At 51.3% G+C, this 25,124-nt stretch overlaps 2 protein-coding genes and 1 long non-coding RNA gene across 9 annotated transcripts in view; 2 read left to right on the top strand and 1 right to left on the bottom strand.

The window, feature by feature from the left end:
* The first annotated feature begins 2,848 nt into the window (after positions 1-2,848).
* Positions 2,849-8,736, top strand: Prr15l (proline rich 15 like). 2 transcript variants are annotated; one of them, XM_028869048.2, is made up of 2 exons: positions 2,849-3,078; positions 7,564-8,736. In XM_028869048.2, the coding sequence occupies exon 2, from the start codon at positions 7,592-7,594 to the stop codon at positions 7,892-7,894; it is 303 nt and encodes a 100-aa protein (XP_028724881.1). In that variant the 5' UTR covers positions 2,849-3,078; positions 7,564-7,591; the 3' UTR covers positions 7,895-8,736. The 2 variants fall into 2 exon arrangements, with proteins under 2 accessions (XP_028724881.1, XP_028724880.1); XM_028869047.2 differs by having other exon boundaries at positions 7,561-8,736.
* Positions 8,737-11,288: 2,552 nt separating this feature from the next.
* On the bottom strand, positions 11,289-17,619 carry Pnpo (pyridoxamine 5'-phosphate oxidase). The gene is made up of 7 exons (XM_028869049.2): positions 17,331-17,619; positions 15,707-15,831; positions 14,589-14,688; positions 13,408-13,461; positions 13,017-13,145; positions 12,635-12,705; positions 11,289-12,460 (listed from the first exon to the last, which is right to left on the bottom strand). Exons 1-7 carry the CDS (start codon positions 17,463-17,465, stop codon positions 12,292-12,294), a joined length of 783 nt encoding a protein of 260 aa, XP_028724882.1. The 5' UTR covers positions 17,466-17,619; the 3' UTR covers positions 11,289-12,291.
* LOC114692942 overlaps positions 17,597-25,124 on the top strand; it is a 30,406-nt gene continuing 22,878 nt past the window's right edge. For 2 of the 6 annotated variants that reach the window (XR_005090472.1, XR_005090477.1), the window contains exons 1-3: positions 17,823-18,097; positions 18,433-19,648; positions 24,556-24,659. This is a non-coding gene — a long non-coding RNA (uncharacterized LOC114692942). The other 4 variants (XR_005090473.1, XR_005090474.1, XR_005090476.1 and 1 more) reach the window with 4 other exon arrangements.

Genomic DNA, 25,124 nt, shown 5'->3' with positions numbered 1-25,124 from the left:
GTGCCTTGCCCTAGAGACAGGGAGACCTTGCAAAATAACTTCCTCAAACTCCCACCACATGTACACGTGCATGTGCACGTGTACACACACACACACACACACACACACACACACACACACACACACACAAGCTAAGCCAAGAGGAAGCCAGCTGTGTAGCTGGAACTTCAGAGGTCGTATACAGGCTCTCCTCCTCACATACCTAGATGCTCCAGGGAGAGCAGCGCTGGGCATGTGGCTGCTGGAAAGCTGCTGTAGATAACATCAGTGATGCTTTTCTCAGCAGCGGTTTTAAAGTCCTACTAAGTGCCAGGCATAGTGGCGCACGCCTTTAATCCCAGCACTTGGGAGGCAGGGACAGACCAATCTCTGTGAGTTCGAGGCCAGCCTGGTCTACAGAGTGAGTTCCAGGACAGCCAGGGCTATGCAGAGAAATCCTGTCTTAAAAAACCAATAAATAAATACATTAATAATAATAATAATAATAAATAAATGAAATCCTACTATGTAGCAACTGTATTGCTGTTATTGGTGGTATGTCTTTCTGGGTTTAAGGAGCCAAGAGTCTATAAAAGAGCCCAGCACTAGAGCATCTCATTATATTCTATTTATCTGTATGCGTGCATATGCATGTATACATAAATCAGTCATGGCATCTATATCTTACTCAATGAAAATATAAGAGCAACTTCTATGGAGAACAAGAAAACCCTTGCTGTTATGGGAGGTGTAATAATTATGAGTTCATGTTTTGAGGGATGAATAGGAGTTTGGTTTGGAAAACTGAGTGTGTAAGGAAGCTATTCCTAGCTCAGAGCAGAGCCAGTGCTCCTGAATTCACCTTCCTAAGCACCTTCTGCTCCCATATAGGCCCCCAAAGAAGAGCTTGGGTTCAGGAGAGTTGGGCGGGAAGAAGAGTCTGGAAGTTGAGTCTATATAGTCTCAACCTTCCTAATGCCGTGACACTCCTCATGTTGTGGTGACCCCCAAGAATAACATTATTTTCTTTTAAAGATTTATTTATTTATTATGTATACAGAAGAGGGTGCCAGATCTCATTACAGATGGATGTGAGCCACCATGTGGTTGCTGGGAATTGAACTCAGGACCTCTGGAAGAGCAGTCGGTGTTCTTAACCGCTGAGCCATCTCTCCAGTCCCCCAGTAACATTATTTTCATTGCTACTTCATAACTGTAATTTTGCTACTGTTGCTGGACGTGGTGGCACATGCCTTTAGTTCCAGCACTGGGAGGCAGAGGCAGGCGGATTTCTGTGAGTTCGAGGCCAGCCTGGTCTACAGAGTGAGTTCCAGGACAGGCTCCAAAGCTACAGAGAAACCCTGTCTTGAAAAACAAAACAAAACAACAACAACAAAACAAAAAAAAAAAAAAAAGAATTTGCTACTGTTATGAATTGTAATGTAAATATCTGATATGTGACCCTCAAAGGGGTCGTGACCCACAGGTTGAGAGCCACTGATATGGAGGTTCCCTCCTAAGAGAGCCAGGGATGAGGGAACTCCAGTGTGGGCCATGGGATGGGAAGCCTTTGAAGGGCTGTCCATCCAAGGGTTCTCTAGGATGGGCAGGGGGGCTATTAGGATAGAGAGGAATAAAGAAACAAGATTGTTGATGGGGAAGACTTGAGAGTTGGCTAGTTAGAGTCAAACGCCGTGGGGAGAGAGCCAGGGAAACAGGGACTTCTATGCCTTTTTTAGCCCAGTACCTTGCTGTGTGCCGGGCACACATACCCAGTCCAGAGAGGAAGGAAGGCAGCTCTGAGTATGTTAGGGACAAGAAGCTTCCAGAACCCTGGCTGTGCGGCAGCTGTTTCTTACTCTGGAGAGATGCCCATCTGAAGGATATGCCTCAGGACAACTACCCAACAGCATTCCCCAAGGCCAGCTGCCAGGCTGAGGTGGGTTTGTGGGAGGTGGCTGTGTACACACACATTCTGCCTTTCTGTTTACCTACACCTACTACCTCCTCCTCCTTTCTCCCCTCCTCCTCTTCTTCCTCCTCCTCCACCTCCACTTTCTCTTTGGGAGTCTGAGAAAAGTTGACGCTTATGCAGAAACCCTCTGCCCATAGGAGATTCTTTGTGCAATTTCAGCATTCTGAGAAAGAGTTCTCTATGTAGCCCAGGCTAGCCTCAAACTCATGATTTTCCTGCCTCAGCCTCCTGAGTGCTAGGGTTACACTGCACCTGGCTTTGGCATATTATTTTAAGCCCCCTTCCCCCAAATCACCTCTAAGCAGGAGGAGGCTATGTGAGGGGTCTAAAGAGCCTTGCCCACATACCAGGCTGCCCCCCTTTCCTCCAGTGAGATCTCCAGGGGGCCTTCAGGTGGGGGGAATCCCAGTCCCCCTGCCTGGAGATGAGCTCTGGGTGGGGGAAGAGCCGACAGTCTGGGAACCGGTCTGCCAACCAGTTCAACAAGAGGCTGGTTTCAACTCAGGGAGTTCAAAGGAAGCTGGGATGCCCAGCCCGCTCTGGGAGCAGCGGGCCCTTAACCCTTTCTCTGTAGTGCCCTGGCAACATCCAGGGGGTGGCCAGAGCTGGAGAGGGGTCTGAACCTCTTTGGAAGATAAAATGGGTGGAGGTGGCTTTGGCAATGGCTTCAGAGTGCAACCAGGACCCCGAGGAGCTGGGAAACTGAGGAAGGAGGCTCCCGGGCTCCCCCATCCCAGACGTCCCTTGAGATTCGGTCCTCTAGCCTGGTGATCCCAGGAGGACACTGGCTTCTGGGTGGATGCAGGGGCACTGGGATTGGATTTCTGGGCTGATGAATATTCATCAGCCTGAGCCGGCCTCTGCTTCTGTTTTCTTAGCTGGGAGGGGCCGGGTTTCAGGTTCACCTTGACTCCAGGAGCTCCTGCGCAGCCAGCAGGTACCTGCTCCTGCACCTGTTTCCCTCACACCTGCCCTGCAGCTGCTCCTACCCACCTCTCCAGGCTGAGTCTGGCCAGCGTGACACCCCGGAGACACCCTCTCCTCCTCCAGTCTCACCTGCAGCTCCTACATTCAGCTCCTCTAGGGAAAGCCTCACCTCCAGCACAGAGCAGTCCGGATTACAGGTACAGGCAGCAGGGACTGGTGGGTGGGGAAACTGTGACCTGACCAGGGTTCCCCCTCCTGCCTCCACGGTGGAGAAGCCCAGCAGACCCTGTCTTCATCCAGCCTCACCCCACGGGCCTCTGGGAGAATGCCCAGGCCTCCACCAGAATTCCTGCCGAGGAAGTTTCACTATTAACTCTTATTCCACTCAAGACCATCCCCTCCGGCCCACAACCTGTGTGTGTCGGACCATCTGGTAGAAACGTCTCCCACTTCCTACCCAGTCTCCTTCAGGGTGGTCAAGGGCCTGCAGAGGAGGGGGAGCAGGTTCCACGGTGCAGAACTGATACCCTTCCTTCCCTGCACCTCCACCTCTGACTCAGTCAATGGTTAACTCGTCCCGCTCAGAAGGAGCTAGGCCCACTCCGGGCAAAGCCCTTCAGATAGTGCTCTAGCTGGGGTGACGGGACCTGTCTTGGGCACTTCTGTGCATGCCATGGTGCTAGCCACCCGAAGCAAGAGGTGGCAAGTTGTCTTACAAGGCCTTTCATGGGCCCTGAAGCCACACAAACCGCAGAGGTGGATTGGCATCCTTGGGACCTGATTTCCCTCATCCCACGGCTGCAAGGCCCAGGGCAAGGGACCAGCCCTCCACCTGGCATCTCGGGGCCCTGTATACGCAGACAGCTGGCCTCACCAAATGCTAGATCGGTGTGTCCACTCCCAGATCCGTCCTGTGTCCAGTCCCCCACCCCCACCCTAACCTCCGGCTTTCCAGGATCATGCACTAGCATGTGACTGGAAACATTTTACTCTTTAGGACTCTGGAGATCTGGGAAGCTTGTACACCAAGCCACTTTTTGCTGCTGTTGTTTGTTTGTTCATTTTGTTCATTTTTTAAGACAGGGTCTCACTTGGAGACCAGGCTGAACTTGAGTCTTGTTGGGTAGATCAGGCTGGCTTTGAATTCACTGTGTATCTTGTCTGAGGTCGGAGATTCCAAGTGTAAACTCCTACACTTGGCTCATACCCCCTGCTCCCATTTGTTTTTAGACAGTTTCTTTTCTTTCTCCTTTTTTGGTTTTTCAAGACAGGATTTCTCTCTGTGTAGCCCTGGCTGTCCTGGAACTCACTCTTTAAACCAGGCTGGCCTCAAACTCACAGAGATCCGCCTGCCTCTGCCTCTCTAGTGCTGGAATTAGAGGCGTGCGCCACCACCGCCGGGCTAGACAGAATATCTTTATGTAGTCCTGACTGACCTGGAGCTCCCTATGTAGAGTGGGCTGACTTTAAACTCACAGAGATCCTTCTGTCTCCACCTCCTGAGTGCTAGGATTTAAGGTGGGTGCCACCATGCCAGGCTGTATTCTGTACTGGTTTTTATGTGCACTAAAGACCGGTGAGGCTGAGTTACTATGCAAAAGAAAGAATAGTCCACTACTTAATCTGTTTTACAAAACCAGATTTCCATGTATTAGGCTTGCCTCAAGGGACAAACACTAGTTCAGGTGTTTAGGTGTCCTGGGCAGAGAGGACAGGAAGGCCAGCAAAAGCATCCATAAGAGTCCAGGGTCCAAGTCCAGGACACAGGACACCAAGGCAGGCATTAAGCTGTTCCCATTAACAATCTTCTAAGCAGTGCCTGTGACCTGTTGCTCCATCAACTTCAAGGAGAGGTAGGCTCTGGGAATGCTACCTTGAGATACAGTACTTTTTGTTTGTTTGTTTTTTGAGACGGAGTTTCTCTGTGTAACTTTGGAGTCTTCCCTGGAACTCACTCTGTAGCCCAGGCTGGCCTCGAATTCACAGAGATCTGCCTGCCTCTGCCTCCTGAATGCTGGGATTAAAGGCGTGCAATACCACCGTCCAGTGAGATATAGTACCTCTTAAAATGGGTACATGTTAACTGGTATGGGCAGAAGCCTCTCTCCCGCATAGAGCTAGGAAGTCAGATGCTTCGAGTAGATGCAGGACTAGATCAGCCAGCCGCCTCTCTAGTCCCCCAAGTCTCTGGCGGCTCCAGATGGGCAGTGGTGGGTCGACAGGGCAGCTACTGAGCGGGCACCCTGTCCCTCCTTCCTTGCCCTCCTACAGCTCCTTCCGGTAACCCGCTCTGGAACACCCAGTTCTGTGCAAGGCTGTGCTAAGCCCAGGAGGGGCACACTGCCAAGGCAAACCTCTCAGGCTGTCCCTTGGTGCGCTCAACTCTCCAGGTGCCAGGAAGTACCCCTCCAGCCCTCACCCCTGCTCCCCAAGTGCCGTGTGTCCCTCCCCCACCCCCCACCCCGCTCTAAGTGGGAGCTGCATAAGATCTCCATTAGCTTCTGTTACTTGGACTAGCTGAGAGGGTAGAATGGGCAGCAACTGGGGTCTGCTTCATGGACAAAGGAATGGGAAAGAGTCTCCTGGGCTGGGGGTGGGGTGTGGGGGGGAGTAGGGAGCGTGTGTAAAGGGGTAGGAGTCACCACAAGGGGCAGCGGCAAGGGGTGTTCAGCTTGTTTCCAGTCTAGGCCAGTGTCTTGCTTTTGTTTTTTTCTGAATGGGATATGCTCCCCTCCCCCAAATGCCCATACACATTATGGAAATTATGGAAATCAGAAAGCCAGAAAGAGAGAAAGCAGCACCCTGTATTTCTTCTACTTATTAAAAAAAAAAACAAAACCCCACTGGTACTCAATTTGCATTTTTTTTTTTCTTTCTGGTGATTTTAGAAAATGTAAAGAAGGCCATCAAGATTTGGAGGGTTTGGTGCTGTGGATTAAACCCCGAGTTTTGGTTATATTAGGCAAAGTCTCTGCTGCTTAACTATGCTCCCAGTTCCCTCCATCATCAGCTTTTTAAACATTACATTTCTGACGCCTTTAATTCCAGCACTTGGGAGGCAGAGACAGGAGGATCTCTGTGAGTTCGAGGCCAGCCTGGTCTACAGAGCGAGTTCCAGGACAGCTGGGGCTACACAGAGAAACCCTGTCTTGAAAAACAAAAACAAACAAAAAAATACTTTTCCGTGTACATAAGGGGTGCATGCCATGGTTTATTTGGCGAAGTCAGAGGACTTTTGAGAATCAATTCTCTTCCTCCAGCGTGTAGGCTCTAGAGATGGAACTCAGGCCCTCAGGTTTGGTGGCGGGAGGCGGGTGCATTTGTGTGCTGGCCATCTCCCAAGCCCCCCCCCCCATCGGCTTTTAAAGGAGGTGACACACACAAGTCTGGGCTGCCTGGCCACCTAGCTTTCTGGGGTCTGTTAGCTTCCGCGCCCCCCTCCCCCAGTGTTGTCCCAGGGCATGCCTAGGGTCATAAGACCAGACCTCCAACCTCCCTGGCCCAGAGGGGCCTTTGCTTATGTCGTTCAGCTCCCTCATAGAATTTAACCCCTCCAGGCTTCCGTCCCCCCCATGCTACAGACATCTCTGTGGCCAGAGCGCTTCATTCCCTGGCTTTCCTCTAGCTCATATGTACCTTTGTGGGAATGAATAAAAGATGAGGTCTGTGTAGAGGTGGCTCCACGTCAGGGCACACAGCTTGTGAGCTGTGAAGCTTGGGTTTCACCCCCAAATCCCACCTTACACCTTAGAGAAGGGTTCATACAGCACAGCCTGTGAGGATGGCGTCTCCCAGGCTCCACCTGACTGCCTTGCAAATTTTTAACTCTCCTTCAAACACCTGTCCTGTGGCAGCTTGCTGGTGGGGAAAAGAACAGTCTGCTAATGATTACTCTGTCTCCTAAGTTTAACTTCGCAAGGCTGATCTACCCGTGTGGACAGGCAGTCACGGTTGGGCTGAGTGTTAGGACTGGATGGGACGGATAAGGACCCCGAGGCCCTGAGAAGTAACTTGGCCGAAGCCAAGAGTCTAGGCGGAGCTTCCCAGTCCTAGACCACTGCTCCCAGTCCTCTCCTCAGGAAGGGCCCATGCTCCTCACCGTTGGGAACGACAAATGTCTGGAACTATTGCAAATTCTATTTAATTTTGTCACGAGTTCCAAGCGAAACAGCCAGGGGGTTTCTGCCGGCGTGACCTGTCAATGGCCTGCCCACACTGGGCAGAGGTGGGAAAGACTGGTCATGGTGCCAAAGACCAGGCTATGTGTGTCTAGGTAAGGGGTTCCCCTAACCTGTAGCCTGAAGGCTTGGAAGGAAGGGCCTCAGATTTCTCTCTCCAGCTTTGTAAGGCAATGGGGTGGGGTTGTCACATTGTCCTTTGCCTGGCTCAGTGGCTTTCCCGTTAATGGCTGCTTTGAAGGCTCGTTTCCCAACCCTCCAGTCCTACCTTCAAATTTTTCTTTATATTTATTTGTTTGTTTGTTATTTTTGAGGCAGGGCCTGACTATGTAGCCCAGGCTAACCTCCAATTCCCAACCCTCCCAGCCCAGCCTCGGTGCTAGGATTCTAGGCGTTAACCAGCTCTTAAAACAGCCCGTAACTATGAATAAGCCTAGGGATGGCTGATCCGAGTATCCATCCACTCCACCTACTGACCTTTGTCTCTCCCCCTCGGTCCAGCAGAAAGCCCGGCCTGGGCTTAGGGACCGCCATGACTGAAGTCGGCTGGTGGAAGTTGACTTTCCTCCGGAAAAAGAAATCCACCCCCAAAGTGCTCTATGAAATCCCTGACACCTACGCCCAAACGGAGGGAGGTGCTGAGCCGCCCGGCCCCGACACCGAAGGCCCTCACAGCGACTTTAACACCCGCCTGGAGAAGATTGTGGACAAGAACACCAAAGGCAAACACGTCAAAGTCTCCAACTCCGGCCGCTTTAAGGAGAAGAAAAAAGTCCGGGCCATGCTGGCAGAGAACCCCAACCTCTTTGATGACAGGGAGGACAAAGGACAATGAAGGCAGCCGAGGAGGACACTAGCACCTCCCTGCTCCCTGCCACTGGTGGGGTCCGAGGCAGGAGCTTGCCACGCTGGCCTCTTTGGTCATAGCTGAAGCCATGGTGGCAGGTGATGCCTGCTGGCAGGATCGCCTGGTTCTTAGGTTTGTATTTATGTGCCCCAGATTTATGAAGGGCCTGGGAGATCCCAGGGTCCTCTCCCCATGATCACATACAAAGGCACTCTGGTCCAGGATGAAAAATGGCCACCTAGAAGTACAACCGTCCTTGGCACAGTGGCTTGGCTCACGGGGAGGCAGCATGGCAGAGAACAGACTGGGAGCCTGACAGACCCCACCTTCTCCCTGGGCACAGGGTCAAGGGTGAACTTGGATCGCTGTTCCCTCTACTTTCTCTACCTGTGACTTGTTCCCCCAGACCAATCCGAGGAGAGCAGAGGTTCCAGAAAGTCACGTGATAGCGGTTTCCTTGGTGACAGAGGCGGAGTTGTTGAACTTGAGATCACCTCTTAATTCAAGGAGTAAACTTCCTGGAACTTTGCTCCCCAGAGTGGAGGGGCAAAGGACACCGCACTGCCTGGGCTGCAACAGAAGGCCAGATCAGAAACTCCTGAGTTATTGCCTCGACTGCCCCTTGTGTGGGTGCTGAATTACATAACCCCAAAGGGAGACCTCACTAGCCCAAGGGTCCAAACTGGAGGAATGGATGGAGTTTTCCTCTACCCATTCCCAGATAGTATTTAAGATGGATCAGCCCCAGAAGTCAGTCCTGGAGCCTTGAATTTTGTTTGAAAAGTAATGGTAGGTTTTACCTAGTAATAAACAATGCTGCAGAAACAGAGGTATTTACGCTCTTACCTCACATGTATGGGGATGGCCACATCTCTACCTTCGTGCAAGTGAAGTGAGTCTTTGAGCTCTTCAGATCTCAGGAAGGGCCCCCAAGTGTGACCGTGTGGGCCTGTGTCAGTAATTCAGCCACCAAGCTAGGCTTCATATGGCAGGGGATAAGGGAAGGAGACAGGACCCCCCCCTGGACAACAGAGAGCCTGGGGCTCTAAGAGAATGGGGTGGACCGTTGTAGTTCTCAGTGGTTCAGTTTGGGACCCAGATTTAAATTCTGGTGCCACCAGTTAATAGCCTGATGAGCTTGGAGACATTTCATAGACTTCTCTGTAAAGCCAGGTCTGAGGGCAAATCCCTGTAATCTCAGCTCTTGCTGAGGCAGGAGGATTGTAGATTCATAGGTCAGCCTGGAGTATACAGGAAGGCCCTGTTTCAGGAAATATAACAAAAGCGCCTCAGAGTCTCAGATGATTTCCTTCCTTTTCCTTACAGAATGCCACCATGTCCACTGCTTTAGTTTAAGAAGCAGGGGAGAGCTCTCACCTGTAATGTTAAGGTTCATGCCCAAGCCACAGGACCTGAGAACTGAAAACAAAAAAAAACAAAAAAACAAAAAACAGCCAAGCCGGGCGGTGGTGGCGCACACCTTTAATCCCAGCACTCAGGAGGCAGAGGCAGGCGGATCTCTGTGAGTTCAAGTCCAGCCTGGTCTACAGAGTGAGTCCAGGAAAGGTGCAAAGCTACACAGAGAAACCCTGTCTCAAAAAACCAAAAAAAAAAAAAAAAAAAAAAAAAAAAAAAAAAAAAAAAAAACAAAAAACAAACAAACAAACAAATAACAAAAAACAGCCAAATCCCTGGAACTCATGGTGGGAAACACCAAGAGACCACGGTGGCCACTCAACTATGTGGTCCAGCAGCTTCCAGGTCAGCTCCTCAAAGTCGGCTGGGCCACCCCACCCTAGGGAGCTGTTGCTGAGGAAGTTTATTGCCAAAACAAACAGACCTGTACAAGGAGACCTTTGTCAGGTGCCTCGCCCAGGCCAGGGGAGCTCAGGGGATAAGGGAGGCAGACCGGGGGCTGAACAGAAAATAGACTCAGGGGCCCTGCCTTTGCCTCAGCCTTTTGCACCCTTTCTTCTCCCCAGGACTTTCTAGGTCTCACTAGTTACCCAGTTCATAAAGTCTCCCACAAAGAGTTGAGATGTCTCCAGTCTTGCAACCTTGCTGTTAGCTACCACACACGCGGCTTCCAACAGGCTGTCTTCCTAGTCCCCCATCCCCCAGCTCCCCATCACCGAGACAGCTGCTGTCAGCTCCATCTTCGAGTTAGCTGAGGGTCAGAGAGGTGAAATCCCCAGCCCTTAGTCAGGCACTCGGTTAAAGTGAGAGCTGGCCTGTATGTGTGAACCATGATGATGCCCTGCCCCCCAGCACCTTCCATTCATAAATCTCTATGGTTGTGTGTTGGAGTGGTATGGACAAGAACAATCAGTTATCGTCTGCGAACGGGACGGGGCGGGGGTGGGTGGGGGCGGAATGAGACAGGACAATGTCTAGGTCTTAGGCCACTGGGAGGTGACGGCCACCAAGGCGAATGTGCAAGCTCTGGAAGCAATGGGAGAGAGCCAACCCATTAGCTCAGGGGCTGGGTGTCCTCTAAGACCCATACTGCAGGTCGCATCAGCTCATCCCGAGATTACCTCATCCTGGAGAGGGAATGAAGATAGGTACTGGGTATAGATTCGTGTTTGTTTTGCTTTTTTGAGACAGGAGCTCACACCGCCACCCAAGTTGGAACTCACTATGTAGCCCAGGCTGACCTCAAACTCACTACAATCCTCCCGGCTCTAGCCTCCCAAGTGTTGGGATTACAGGCATGAACCATACCACCTGGCTTATTACACCCCCCCACATACCCCCAACCCCCACCCAGTGCTGAGGATTGAATTTACACATGCTAGACAACACACACACACACACACACTCTACTGCTAAACAGTATCCCCAGCACTTCCTTCCATGGGGTCCCGGGTCTCTAAGTCTTTTACAGGCACCATCACAGCCCCAGAATGATCTCTGCAGGAATCTTTCAGGGAGACAGTGCATGTCCCCCTAAACTGGAGGCATGGCTGGCTCCAGAGATCCAGCTGCCCCAGGGAGTCCCAAGCTGGGAAGCTGCAAGCTTGCAGGAGCTGCTAGGAGGAGGAGGAGGAGGAGGAGGAGGAGGAGGAGGAGGAGGAGGAGGAGGAGGAACCGAGAGTGCAAATATGTGCAGGAGCTGGGAGAGGCCATGGTTATCAACCACAGTTTCACTGGGAAGCCACCCAAGCGGAGGAAGGGGGAGGCAGAAGGGGCCGCCTGGAACTGGCCTCCACTGCCCAGCAAGGGTCAACCCTAGCCAGTGGGCTCCCCCTGCTGGACCCAACCTGTCTGGCTAGAAGCAAGGAAGGAGGAAAGTCCTGTATCACTCACTCCGCAACTTCCCTGTGGGCGGAGATACGCCTCCTCGTGGGGGCCGACAAAATGAAATCAGGTTAAACATTAATATCACACATGACCAACAAGTTTTTATTACACACTAACTTGCATGTTGGAAATGACAGCTGAGATTATGCTAAAAACTGGGGACACACAACCCCCTAAAGAGGAGGGGGTACAACAAGGTATTCTCCTCAACAACTCATTTGCACGTACTAATAAAGTCACAGTCTGGGGGCCACAGGGTCAATGTCCTTATGGACCCAGGCGTAAGTGGGGGGTCGACACAAGAAAGGACTGCCTTGGGGGAGCCCTGGTCAGCGACAGAGGATGAAGCACACACCCATCAGGTCAAAACAAGCACAGTGTCCAGAGTGACGAGTTCAAGGCCAACCAGAACAAATAGCAGTTCTCTGATCCTGGCTGAGTCACAGCCAACGTAAGACTGGCCCTGGCTCCTTTCCAAGGCTGGTATGCCACGCACATCTGCAGCCTGATTATTATTCTGTTGCTGGAAACTGAGGCATACCCGCTGCTGCCCCCCAAAACCACAAGCAAAGCAAAGGGGGATCATTGCGAGATTCTTGGCCATTTGTGACTCTCCAGGACACGAGCACACTCGACTCCGGCTGCTGGATGCCAGCTGAGTGCGAGAGCTCACAGGGTGAGTCCTGGGGAGACTTCGATATAAGCTTCCCTTAGAGAAGGGAACAGGCTCAGTTTAAAAGTAAGGACTAGAGCGGGGCCTGGTGGTTCAAGCCTGAGATCACCGCGACTCAAAAGTTCCAGCGAGAAGAACTCAAGGTCGAGGGTTGTCTGGCATACAGACACAGAGAGTTCAAGGCCAGCCTAGGCAACTTAGTCCCAAAAGAAAAGGTTGAGAAAAAATGCTGGGACTATAGCTCAGTGGTAGAGTGTTGCCTAGCATGAGCAAGGTCCTGGGTTTAAACCCAAGTGCCCCCTCACACGCAGAGAAAGGCAGACCCCGCTCCCAGTCCTTCACCCTCTCTTAGCAGACCCCCCACCCACTCTCCTTCAGCTGATGATCCCCCAACATTCCGAGTCCAGAGTCAAGGTGCAAGTCTCTCATATACCCAGTCCTCCTCCCCGCGGTGGGTCATGGCTCCCAGAGGGGCGTCTCCTGTTGACAGGCCTCGGCGGAAGACGATGCGGTCGTGCAGGCGGTTGGTTTGGCCTTGCCAGAACTCCATCACCTGGGGGTACAGGATGTAGCCACCCCTACGGGAAGAAGCAGAGGTTTACTGTGCCCTCGTCCCCTCTCATCCCAAGCTCTCTTGCAGCAAGCTCCTGGGATGCAGCTGACGAGGGCTTCCTGGAGAAGGAGATCTATAACTCCACAGACAGGGCCCTGTTTTCCTTTCTGGATGTCCACCAGGCACAGGTATCACTTACCAGTATTCTGGTTTAGGCACCTCTTGTTCCTGGTAGAGCTGCTCCAGTTCTTCATTTTTCTTTCTCAGGTACTGTTCAGGGAAGACAGAGAAAGAGCCAGGCATGGGTGATGATTCACCTAAGGACTTAGGGACATAGGCTCCGGAGCAGGACCCAGGCCAGGTATGAGGGACAGAGGTGAGCAAGGTAGCTGGGGTAATGGTCAACAGGAGGGCCGGACAGAGGCGGCCTGTGTTCCTTCTTCCTTCTCTTCTCCCCTAGGGACATCATCATCCTTTCCTCTCTGCTAGATTGACAGGACTCTGGCATCTCCTGGAGACAGCCTCTGGGGAGGAGCCCAGGGCCTCACTAATCAAGAGGATCATGCAGGAGCCCCACTTACCTCCCGATCGGGGATCACAGAACTTTGGTGACTGACCACAGCCCCAATCTGGCTGCTCTTGGGGCGGGAATGGAAGTAGTTCTCAGCCTCCTTCTCGGGCAGCTTCTTCACAGGACCCTCCACACGCACCTGCTCACGGATGACCCGGGCTAGGTGATGCTTGATCCTACCACCCCCTCTCACCAGCACAGGCCCCGTATCTCCCTGTTCTCTCTCTGCTGCCCTGGCACCCTTGGCTCCAAGCAGCCTGTCTGAGAGCTGGGTGAGAGGCAGAGTACCCAGGCCGAGGCAGAATATGTGCCTGGTCTGGGGACACCCTCCCCACATTCATTTATAAATTCACCCCTGCCCACACCGTCCACTGGAAGTTGTCTTGGGGATGCTCACTCACCTGCCGGTTCAGGGGCTCCCAGTAGAAGACGAGAGAGGCAAAGGGATTAGAGTCCTGGAAAGAAGAGAGAAGCCATGGGTACCATTGGAACAGGAAAACGATGCTTCCTGAATGTAGGAGGAAGGCAGGACACGGAGGAGGCTTTCCACAGATGCATACACTGTTGCCTCTCATTTAAACTCTCAAAGGTGAACCCCCGTGACAGATCTGAAGACAGGCTCTAAGGGGCAGAGTGACATGCTGAAGTACACACAACCAGTGATAGAGCTGGTTTAAGCCGGTTTAACTCCAGAGTGAAGTGTGAGGCCTGGCCATTCCAATCACCATAGCTGTGTTTTTAGATATGTTTGTTATTGTTTGTGTTGGTCTTGTTGTTTTTGAGACAGGGTCCTACTCTGTAGCCTAGGGTGGCTTAAATGTGCCTAATCCTCCTGCCTCAGCCTCCTCAATACTGGGAGGTGTGAGCCACCACACCCAGCTCACTCATGGAGCTTTGAGAGGTGATGTGGAATGCGCCTCAGGGTGGCATGACCAAATACAAATGAAATGCCAACTCCTGTGTACGTTAGAACAGGTGTTGGGGACAAAACAGATTAAATAAAAGTGGCATCCTTTTACTCCACAGAGATGACAAATGTCAGTCAGGTCACCATATAAATAAACGCACAGTCAGAAGCTGAAAAAAAAAAAAAAAAGACAAAGTAAAGCTGTGAGGTGTACTGCGGGCAAACAGTGCCATGTGCCAGGGGCTGACCCGGGTTAGGTAAGGAAGGCTTTCCTTTTTTTTTTTTTTTTTTTTTTTTTTTTTTTTTTTTTTTTTTTCGGACAGGTTTCTTGTTACTTTCGCTTTCCTGGGACTCACTTGTAGTCCAGGCTGGCCTCGAACTCACAGAGATCCACCTGGCTCTGCCTCCCGAGTGCTGGGATTAAAGGCGTGCGCCACCATCGCCCGGCCAAGGAAGGCTTTCCTAATGAGAGACCGCATGGTTGAACGTAAAGGAATGGCAGCTGATTGGGGAGCGGACCCTGGAGGTGGGTGTGGTTTGTTCATTCAGAGTGCAAAGGCCTGAGGCAGAAGGGAGTCTAAGCAGAGGAAGAAATGGACGCAGCAGAGGAATCAAGACCGTGTAAGCCAGGGTGGAGGCTAGCCCTGTCAGCCCTGGGAAGGACATAACCCTCACCAGCTCTTTTCCCTTCCGGCTCTCGTAGTTAGTGAAGAAGCGGAAGCCATCCTTGCCAAAGCCTTTCAGCAGCAGCATGCGGGCAGAGGGTTTTCCATCTCTAGGGGCACACAGCAGGGCACCGGGTCAGAACCCACTCCAGTGTTCCCACCCCTGAGCAACCCCTTCCCTCAGCCACGCCCTGAGTGAGGCAAATATCAATCGTGCGATCACATAAACAAACGCATGGTCACGAACCGGGGGAGGGGGGAGCGGGGAGGCAGAGTCAAGCTTTGGGGTCCAACACCATCACACAGTGCCCTTGGGAATTTGCGCTGGAGGCACAAATGTGGTGCCACTGTCTGGGGGCTCCTTGTGGATCAGTATCCCCCTGAGGGATGTACGGCACACAGCATCCCTGACAGTCTCTTGGACTTCCGGCCTCCAGACGTGTAAAAAGTAAACTTTCCTTGCCTGAGCCACCCCGTCTTTAGTACTTGGCTGTAACAACTCTGAAAAAAGCACGTAAGACTGGAAGAGAACGGGCCAGCAACAAAGCACTGAGCCAACTGATCACTCAAAAGGGGTGACGACGGACGGTCCTCCGCTCAGAGCCCTGGGTAATACTCGGAGGCCGGTGTCAAAGTCCTGTGGTGAAGCCTGGTGCTTTCCTAAGACCGGACGTGAACAACTGAATTAAGAGGCTAATATAAGAGATATCTTGCCGGGCAGTGGTGGCCCACCTTTAATTCCAGTACTCGGAGGCAGGAGTTTGAGGCCAAAGAGAGGCAGAGACACAGAGAGAGACAGATCTCTCCAAGGGTAGGACTGACTGGCAATCCTATGCTGGGTTTCAAAAGAGGGAAAGGGCTTGAGCATGAGGGAGACCAGGGTCATGAGTCGTGAGTGGATACATCAAGTATAAGGAAGTGCATTTTATCAGTGAAGTGTATTTCGTGCGCTGGCTTTTGGTTTACCAGTTAAGGACTGCTTTCCTGGGACTCAGAGATCAGTAACTCAGCTGGGGCTTTATAACAGAACTGCAGACACACAGGTGAATGCACTTAGTGTGGGCCGGTCTTCCTAAGTCTCAAACTCCATCTGGACCCACCCACACAGGGGCCCACGGCTGTGCCTACCTGGTGCAGGTAGCCAGACACATAGCATTGGCTTCTCCGATGTCTGGACACTGAACAGCCTCCTCAAACCAGGAAGCAAACTGCTTCATGGGGTCCAGAGAGGTCAGATGAGCCTCCTCAAATGCCTAGGAAGAGAGTTTGACTTCATTTAATGAACACATAATGCTTACTCTGTGCCCGGTATGGGTTGAGGTGCATTTCAAATATAAATGCATTTAATCTTCGCAACAGTGACCTTGAGACAAAAAAGCACCACCGGGGTTGGGGATTTAGCTCAGTGGTAGAGCACTTGCCTAGCAAGCACAAGGCCCTGGGTTCGGTCCTCAGGAAGTAGGGTCTGTGCCCATTTACAGGCATAAAATGGCCCAATAAGTTTCTGCATCTCCTAACCACAAAGGGATGAACCAGGGTTCGAGGGTGCTGAAATTCCTGCGGGCCACCTCATCATTTAGTTCTAAGTTTCACGAAAACCTACATTTTAGTCAAGCACTTCCAGAAATGCTTAGCTCTAGATCTCAATTCCAAAACGGATCTATCTCTCTGACCTGAGGAGGGGACAGGAAAAGACCCAGGAGGTGCTGAGGGTGGTAAAAACTAAGAATGTCCAAGTTAGCCTTGAACTCACTGGGTAGCAGAAGGATGAAGGACCCTGAACGTTGGATCCACCGCGCCTAGTTCATTTTGCGCTAAGGATAAAATCCAGAACCTTTGTGCACCCCAGGAAAGAACTCTCCCAACTGAGCGACAGACCCACCCTCCACTTCTTTTTTATTTTTATCATTATTGGTTTTCGAGACAGGGTTTCTCTGTGTAACAGCCCTAGCTGTCCTGGAACTTGATGCCCGGCCTTCTTTATTTTGTGACTGTTTTAAGTACTTTACAAATGCCTAAATACAGGCTGTGGAGATGGCTCAGCAGGTAAAGGCATCTGCCACCAAGCCTGACGACCTGAGTTCAATCCTGGGGGACCTTCACGGTGGAAGAAAAAAAAAAAACAACTGAAAATTTGTCCTCTGACATACACACCACACACACACACACACACACATACTAAATGAGAAAAAATTAGAAAAACCCTAAATCGCCCGGCGGCGGCGGTGGTGGCACAGGCCTTTAATCTCAACACTCGGGAGGCAGAGGCAGACGGATCTCTGAGTTCGAGGCCAGCCTGGTTTACAGAGACCCAGGACAGGCACCAAAACTACACGGAGAAACCCTGTCTCTGAAAAACAAAACAAAACAACAACAAAAAACAAAAAAGAAAGAAAACCCCTAAATCCGCAGCATCCTTATAAAGTAGATATTATCACTTTACAGGTTAGTAAACTGAGGCCCAGAGAGGATAAATTGCCCAAGGTAATATGGTCAGAAAAGGGCTGGGTTCCAACATGGGTGGGTTCTGAAGTCAGTACCCCTTACCACTGCGACAGGAGCCTATGAGCACACCTTTATCCTACGTTTTCCTCCTCAGTTGCTGTCTCTGAAACCCCCTTTTCCCCATCAGGGTGATCCCTAAATCCGGTTGCCCTATAAGTGGCCCCCGAGGCCCCACGGCGCTCCTCCAACCCCTTGGTAGTTGACTCAGGGGCACCCCCTTTTCGTGCCCCGGCGGCAGCGGCTGCACCTCTCGGTCCCCGCGGTAACTCTTGCGCATCGGTCCCAGGTCCATGACAGCACTCCAACACAGGTGACGGAGGTAACCTGGCCACTTCGAAGGTCGCCTGAACGTCACGGTGACGCTCAGCAGCCCGCACGTCATGTAGGCAGCCAGCCACGTGACCCGGCGTCGCCTGGCCCTGGGTTCCTCTGGGTTCGGAACCAATTGCTCAGCCTGGGCGTCTAGCCTGGGAAGAATTTGCTAGTGGCCCAGACAAGCTCACAAGTCCTAAATTCTCGGAGCCCAGGGGCCAGGACAGCCAATAGCTGTCCAGGATCGGAGCGGGGGAGACCGACGCGGAGAGCTCATTGGTTTGAGTTTCCTGAAGCGAGACCAATTCGAACGAGCACAGAGGAAGCCAGCAGCCAATGGGCTGCGCCTCCAGGGACGGGAGGCGCAGAGACGAGGAAATGCTGTCACCGCCGTTAGCACGCACGTGGAGGTTTGTTAAAGGTATAGGGACCGCTGCAGCCGAGGCAGGGGGCAGGGCGAAGTCCCGGGAGCTGGGGAGGAGTGGTCTGCACGAAGTGGCAGGGCTCCTGAAGAAGAGCATAGAGCAGGAAGCAACCTCCTGGCAGCGGAGGCTGGTAGACGGTGGAAGGAAACATGGCATTGGGGCCCGGACTCTGAAGCAAGGTGATGAGGACGCAGAGAAAGAGGGATTAGGCTGGCTGAAGATGGTGTCTTGAGAGCAGCAGGACGGGTGGAAACGGCTTGTGGACCACACACCACAGGTGCTGAGGGCCCTGAGGATGGGTGGGACCCTGGGGGCTGGGAAGATGCCCTGAGGTCATGGGGGCGGGGAGACTGGGGTGAGAAGGGAGGCAGCTGAATAGAAGGAAGAGGGAAAATTTGGACCAAGCTACCCCAGACCAGAATGGCCTTCGCTCATGACTTGGAGCTCACTCCTACCTCGTTTTCCCAAGGGGTGGGCCGGGCTCAGAGCATCCTATCCCTGGGCAGTGGAGTTTTACTAGCCACTGCTCTAACGGATGGAAGGTTGTCCCTCTCCCAGGCCTCTTGCATCATGGTTATTCCCCCCCTTTTCACATTTTTTTTTCTTCCTAAGTAGGGGGAGGCATTGTTCTTAGTCAATGCCAGCAATAGCCAGCCGAGGATACAGGGGAACGGGTCCCCGCAAAATGATGTCAGGCTGTGGATGTAGGGCTGAGAAGCAGATGTGGTGGAGATGACTATGGCCCTGGTGTCTGCCAGCCTCTGGAACGGGGGCCACAAGAGCAGTCAGGCACCTAGGACTGTGCCAGGTAAGGGAACTTCTTGGCCTGTCTAGCATCTGCAGTGGGGACCCGCCAACGTGTGTTCATAGCTTGAGCCAATGGAGTCTGCTACACAGATTCAAGATGAAGCTTGCTGGACATTAGTGGTGCATGCCTAAAGGTCATCTCAGCACTTGTTAAGGCCAGCTTTAGCTACGTAGCAGGTGTGAGGCTAGCCTGGACTCCCATAAAACCCTGTCTCAAAAAAAAAAAAAAAAAAAAAAAAAAAGACAAACCTTAACCGTATGGGTCTACGGGTTGTTCACCGGCTGGAAGGTTCGGCGCCAATCTTGTTTTCTCCCATGAACGTGATGGAGACAGTTTTCCAGCCCTTGCAGGTGTCCCACGTAGTCATTCATGTTCTTTATCAGCTTCCACTCCGGGCTACTGTTACATTGGAGCTGGGGTCTCATAGGTACCAAGACTTCAAAGACAAGAGCACCAGCTGGATGTGGTGCCACACACCTGTGACTCCAGCACTTGGGAGACTAAGGTGAAAGGATCCTGAGATCCAACTCCGCTACATAGTGACCCCTGCCTTTAAAAAAAGAAGGAAAAAAAAAGGAAAGGGAAAAGTACCTTGAGATCTTGAGATGCGCATTTTTGCAGCCTATCTGTTCGATACACGTTTGCTGAAGACTGCCTTTGGACCGGGCATTGAGCCAGCAGGTCTTACAATACTGAAGTGAAGGCAATAACCTGGTTGCTGTTCACAGTGGCAGATCTACGAGCCAGAGAGAATCGTGGGTGGTTAGCCTGTTTCAGTTAGGCAAAGGAAAACAGAACCACAGGGGACAGTCGGTCCAGAAAGGCCTCATCAAGGGAGCCGACAACAAAATAGATTTGTCTTCAGGAGTATTTGCCACATGGGCAGTGGAACAGGTGTTCAGGAAGAGGGGAGGTGGCCGGCAACAGCAGATGCACCTGGGACCTGGGAGCCAGAGAGTGAGAACCCAGAGAGATGAGCTGGCAGAGACTTGGGCTCCTGGCTGAAGACCTACTGTGAAGGTAGTGAGGGCCGCCTTTTAGATCCATTGGTTCTAATTTTTTATCTTACAACACTGTGAAACCAAGAGCCTAATTTTGTGGTGGGTGTTTTTGTTTGTTTGAGACCACTTTGAGAGGGGCAGGTGTGATGGAATGTGCCTGGGAGCCAGCTACCTGGGAGGCTGAGGCAGGAGGATCATGAGTTTGAGGCCAGCCTGAGGGGCTTAGCAAGAATTTGTCTCAAAAGAAAGATTTCCAGCCGGGCGGTGGTGGCACACACCTTTAATCCCAGCATTCGGGGAGGCCGAGGCAGGAAGATCTCTGTGAGTTCAAGACCAGCCTGGGCTACAGAGTAAGTTCCGGGACAGCCAGAGCTACACAGAGAAATCCTGTCTCAAAAAACCAAGTGGGGAAAAAGAGAGAATAAAGGAAAGAAAATCTTCATTTAGGGTTAGGGATGCAGCTCAGTGGCAGAGCACTGGTCTCTCATGCACCAGGCTCCGGATTCCATTGCCAGCTCCTTAAAAACAAATGCAAACCAGAGGCGATGGGGAAAAATCGCCGGGTTTGATGGCCTCTCCCTTCCTTGGCCGTCATCTAAGAAGTTTACTGTTGATTCCTTTTCTATGTTTTCCCTTTGTCTTGAAGTTACCAAACAGGCCTGTGTTGTGCTTTTCTGCTAAAAATCTATGAGGTGCTAGGTCAATGGGAGAAAATAAAACTGCCTTCTTTTTTCCTGCGGCTCCTATCTGTCCAAGCTCTCTGCCATTTTTCTGCAGGGTGGGGGGAGGTGTGTTCAGTCCCTAGGCAACCTGTATACAGCTAGATGCCTCTGGTGATAGTTAAAGGGAGATCTGGAACTAGAGGTAAGGTTTGGGAAAGGAGGAAGTTAAGCTTAATTGGCACATCCACCAGGCCTTCTCAAACGGGTAGTCTGGATGCTTAAGTCTGTTCTTAGAGAGCACAGAGGTATCTCTGATAAGGTACTTTCCTCCATCTGGGGATGGACCCGGCCAGATGCTGCCAATGATGATAATTACAGGGAGGCTTAAACTGGGGTTCTGGCTGAGCATAGCTGTCGGCGCAGAAGGTTATCTAAATATTCCTAGAAGTGGTTAGGTAAGTAGTTAGAGGTCTATAAAGTTAGTAAGGCTGTAAGAAAGGAGGGTCCAAGCTGAATTGTGTAAAGCTATTACTGAACATCCAGCTGACCTAGGCGGTGTCCCCTTGTAGAATTTACCTTAAATCAGGAGACTTGCATGTGGACTGTTTATTACTGCTAGTCCTTGAAAGTGGCTAAGGAGGAAGCCTTTCCTGAGGCTGTTCTCCAAATGGCTGGAATGTGTATGTCCAGAGAGTGATCAGTCCACACTGTTAGTCCTTCTTAGGGAAAAGTCAATTGGAAAAACTATGAAGGCACACATGATTTTCATAACAGAATACAGCTGATATATAACAAGCCAAGTAACACCAAAAACTCCTTGGGATTTGGCTTCCTCTGAAGGAATTCCTTGATCCCTCCAGGTAGTGACTTTGCCATAACCAGCTGAGTTCTTATGATATATTCCTGTGGCCCTCAGAAGAGGCTCACAGTGAAAGAGGTTTCCTGAGCTTCCGGAGGAACTGCATTGACCTCTGTGAGAACTGTTAAGACTTCGGAGACTTCTAGAGATGGATTTGATGCGTCTTATATTATAGAGGTAGGATGCTGTAAGTGATGTGTTTGATCACCGTTGGTAAGGGTGGTAGTCAACCTTTGCTAACTTGGCTAGATCAAGAATCATGTTCCCAGAGAGGTGGAGCTGACGAAGACTCATCCTGGGCTGGGGTCCTCGACTGACTAAAAGTGGGGAAGGGAAACCAGCTGAGCACTGAGGTTCATCTCGTTCTGCTTCCTAAATATATAGATTCAGCATGACCAGCATCCCACACACCCAACCACCCTGGCCTCCCGACCATACTCTATTCCCTCAAATCCTGAGCCAAAATTAATCCTCCCTAATTTTCACAGTGACAAGAATAGTAGCTAATACACAAAGGCCCTAAAAAGATAATTGTAAAGTAGATGGGACAGTTGGAAGGAAGGTTTGCTAATTAAAAAAAAAAAAAAAAAATAGGTGCTGGAGAGCAGTGGCTGCTCTTGCATAGAACCAGGGTGTAGTTCCCAACACCTACCTGGTGGCTCACACTGTCCGTAACTCCAGTTCCAGGGGAGCCAATGCCCTCTTCGGGCTTTTTTTTTTTTTTTTTTTTTTTGGTTTTTCGAGACAGGGTTTCTCTGCGTAGTTTTGCGCCTTTCCTGGAGCTCACTTGGTAGCCCAGGCTGGCCTCGAACTCACAGCGATCCGCCTGCTCTGCCTCCCAAGTGCTGGGATTAAAGGTGTGCCACCACCGCCCGGCCCTCTTCGGGCTTTTGTGGGCACTGCATACATGTGCTACAGATATATGTATGCAGACAAAACACTTATGCACATAAAATAAAAATAAATAAATGTTTTAAAAAAGAAGCCCAACAGTGGTATCATAGGCCCTTTTTGTCTCTGTGTAGTTTTGGTGCCTCCTGGATCTTGTTCTGTAGACCAGGCTGGCCTTGAACTCACAGAGATCTGCCTGGCTCTGCCTCTGAGTGCTGGCATTAAAGGCGTGTACCACAGAGGTAGCAGAAGGATCTCTGTGAGTTCAAGGCCAGCCTGGTCTACAGAGCTAGTTCTAGGAGAGCCAGGGCTGTTACACAGAGAAACTCTGTCTTGAAAAATAAAAATAAATAAAAAAGGAGAAGAAAAAAAGCAAAACAAAATCCCCTGTGTGTGTGGTGGCTCATGCCTGGAGTCCCCACACTCAGGAGGCTGAGGTTGGACGGTCTTGAGTTCAGGGCCCCCCTGAGTGCTGTCTAAGATTGTCTCAGAAAGCCCAAAAGAAACAAAAACAGTGGTACATTGCTTGGGCTTGCCCTCAGGAAGTAGGTCTTTCCTGCTGCTTCTCCAGGAGGTAATCCTGGTGTCTGGGCTACTGAAGAGCTGCAGTGTTGACTGTGAGGGGCAGAGGCAGGACTCGAGGGAGAGCTTTGGTAAGATGACCTGAGAAAGGAACCCGGCCAAGGAACAGCCATGGGTTGTAGGGGCCCCCTTAAACCTCTGGGTGTGGCTTGAACCTAGTCATCAAGAGCCCCTTCAAGCTGGGCGGTGGCGGCGGCGCACACTTTTAATCCCAGCACTCAGGAGGCAGAGGCAGGCGGATCTCTGTGAGTTTGAGGTCAGCCTGGTCTACAGAGTGAGTTCCAGGACAGGCTCCAAAGCGACACAGAGAAACCCTGTCTTGAAAAACAAACAAAAAAGAAAGAGAGAGAGAGAGAGAGAGAGAGAGAGAGAAAGAAGGAAGGAAGGAAGAGAAAAAGAAGAAAGAAAGAAAGAAAGAAAGAAAGAAAGAAAGAAAGAGAGAAAGAGAGAAAGAGAGAAAAGAAAGAGAGAAAGAGAGAAAGAGAGAAAGAGAGAAAGAGAAAAAGAAAAAAGAGCCCCTTCAAGTATCTGGTGGAGGTCTCTTGCTCAGGGAAGGGTAGGTACAACAGATGCAGCTCTCAGATGCAGGGCCCATTTGCAACTGAACTTTTGGGGTGTGTGTGTGTGTGTGTACACTCGGCACTCGGGTGCTTGCACAAGCGCAAACATACACAGGCCAGGGGTCACCTTTGGATGGTTTTACTTAGGAGATCTCCACCTTGATTTTTTGAGACAGGTTCTCTCTCTCGGATCTGCCGATCTCTGCCCCCCAGGACTAGGATAACAAACATACCACCAGGACTGGCCTTTTTAATGATTTATTTTTAATTTATGTGCTTTAATGTCTTGCTTTGTATGTCTGTATGAGGGTGTCAGGTCCTCTGGAACTGGAGTTACAGACAGTTGTAAGCTGCTACGTGGGTGTTGGGAATTGAACCTGGGTCCTTTGGAAGAGCAGCCAGTGCTCTTAACCTCTGAGCCATCTCTCCAGCCCTCCCAGGCTGGCTTTTTATGTGGGATCGAACTCAGGTCCTTATGCTTACACAGCAAACACTTTATCCACTCATCCATCTTCCCAGGTAGGAGTCTTTCTATTCCTTGATCTCATCAATGCTAGGTAGAACATATTCTCCTCCTTGTAAAACTCAGGCATCCAGGGGCTGGAGAGGTGGCCCAGGGGTTTGGAGCACTTGCTGTTCTTCCAGAGGACATGGATTCAGTTCTCAGGCTCCCAACTTGTCAGTACCTCAAGCTCCAGGGGATCCGATGCCTCTGGCCTCTAAGTGCACATGCCTTTACTACATATGCAACACACAATACTACAATAATTTAAAATAATAAATCTTGAACCAACAAAACATCCCAGGCATCCCGCAAGAGGCATGGGTAGAATGTCACAGCCTGTATATCTGCATGTCTCCCCAAGAAAGGAACTCCCATATGCCTGCCTGCTCCTTCTAGCTGGGGCTTGGCACCATTTTGTTCACAAAGGAGGCCACGGCGTCAGCTCAGCATAAAGTACAGGCCTTGGAGTCAGCCCCCAGGTAACCCTTGTGCCTGCGGCAGTGTGTGGTAGAAAGAGGTCAGTTGGTTAACGCTCCCCTTTGCACTACCCAGGATTCAGAACACAGCAATTCAGAACCCAGGATTCCTTCCCCAGCCGCCAGGGCTACACTGAGATGCAGGCCGATGGGCTAATGAGGCTTCTATGCCAGGGTTGATCCAGCTATTGGTCTAATAATGCCCAAAGGGCTTGAGAATAGGCAGCAAGGGTCACTCTTTGCTGACAGAGAAGCGATTAGGACAGAGAGCCCGCTGGGCAGCGGTGGCACACGCCTTTAATCCCAGCACACAGAGAAATGCTGTCTGGGGTGGGGGTGGGGGAGCAGAGAGCCCAGATCCACCTGAGACCCGGGGTTTTTTATTTTTCAGGTATGTGGAGTTGACTGGCTCTGGGAAAAAGCTGTTGGCTAGTGGAGGCGACAAAGGGCGACTTCTGGGCACTTCGCAGAGCTGCAGTCCTGGCTGGTCGGAGGGTAAGTACAAAGTGTCCAGTTTTCTACGTGTCTGAGGCAGGCTGGCCTCTTCCTCCAGCCTGGCTGCTACCCTTCAGGCCCCCGGGGCTTATACACTAACTCCAGTTTTAAATCTGAATAAATCCCAACCCCTGACTTCTCTGTAGTTCTGTCAAGATGAAAAAGTCCCCAACACAATTTCAGATCTGCAGCCCCACTGAAACCCAGAGACATGGCCAACCAGCTGTCCTCTCTGAGGGGCTGGGTGAGGGGACAGAAGAGAAACAGAACCCAAGGCTAGCCAGGGTGCTCTTGCAGGAAAAGCTGGGCCTCTAGCTGCTGACTCGGAAGAACCTGCTTGGTCCTCCACTGTGGGCAGAACTCTCGCTCCATGGGAACGATGTTTTGTGCAAACCCAATCTTGTAAGACAAGGTTTTCTGTTTTGTTTTGTGAGACGGTTTCTCTGTGTAGCTTTGCGCCTTTCC

This window comes from Peromyscus leucopus, chromosome 8b (genome assembly GCF_004664715.2).
Source record: "Peromyscus leucopus breed LL Stock chromosome 8b, UCI_PerLeu_2.1, whole genome shotgun sequence".
NCBI classification, from domain to species: domain Eukaryota; kingdom Metazoa; phylum Chordata; class Mammalia; order Rodentia; family Cricetidae; genus Peromyscus; species Peromyscus leucopus.
Note: the sequence above shows the minus strand (reverse complement) of the source record. Positions and strands in the feature narration are given on the sequence as shown.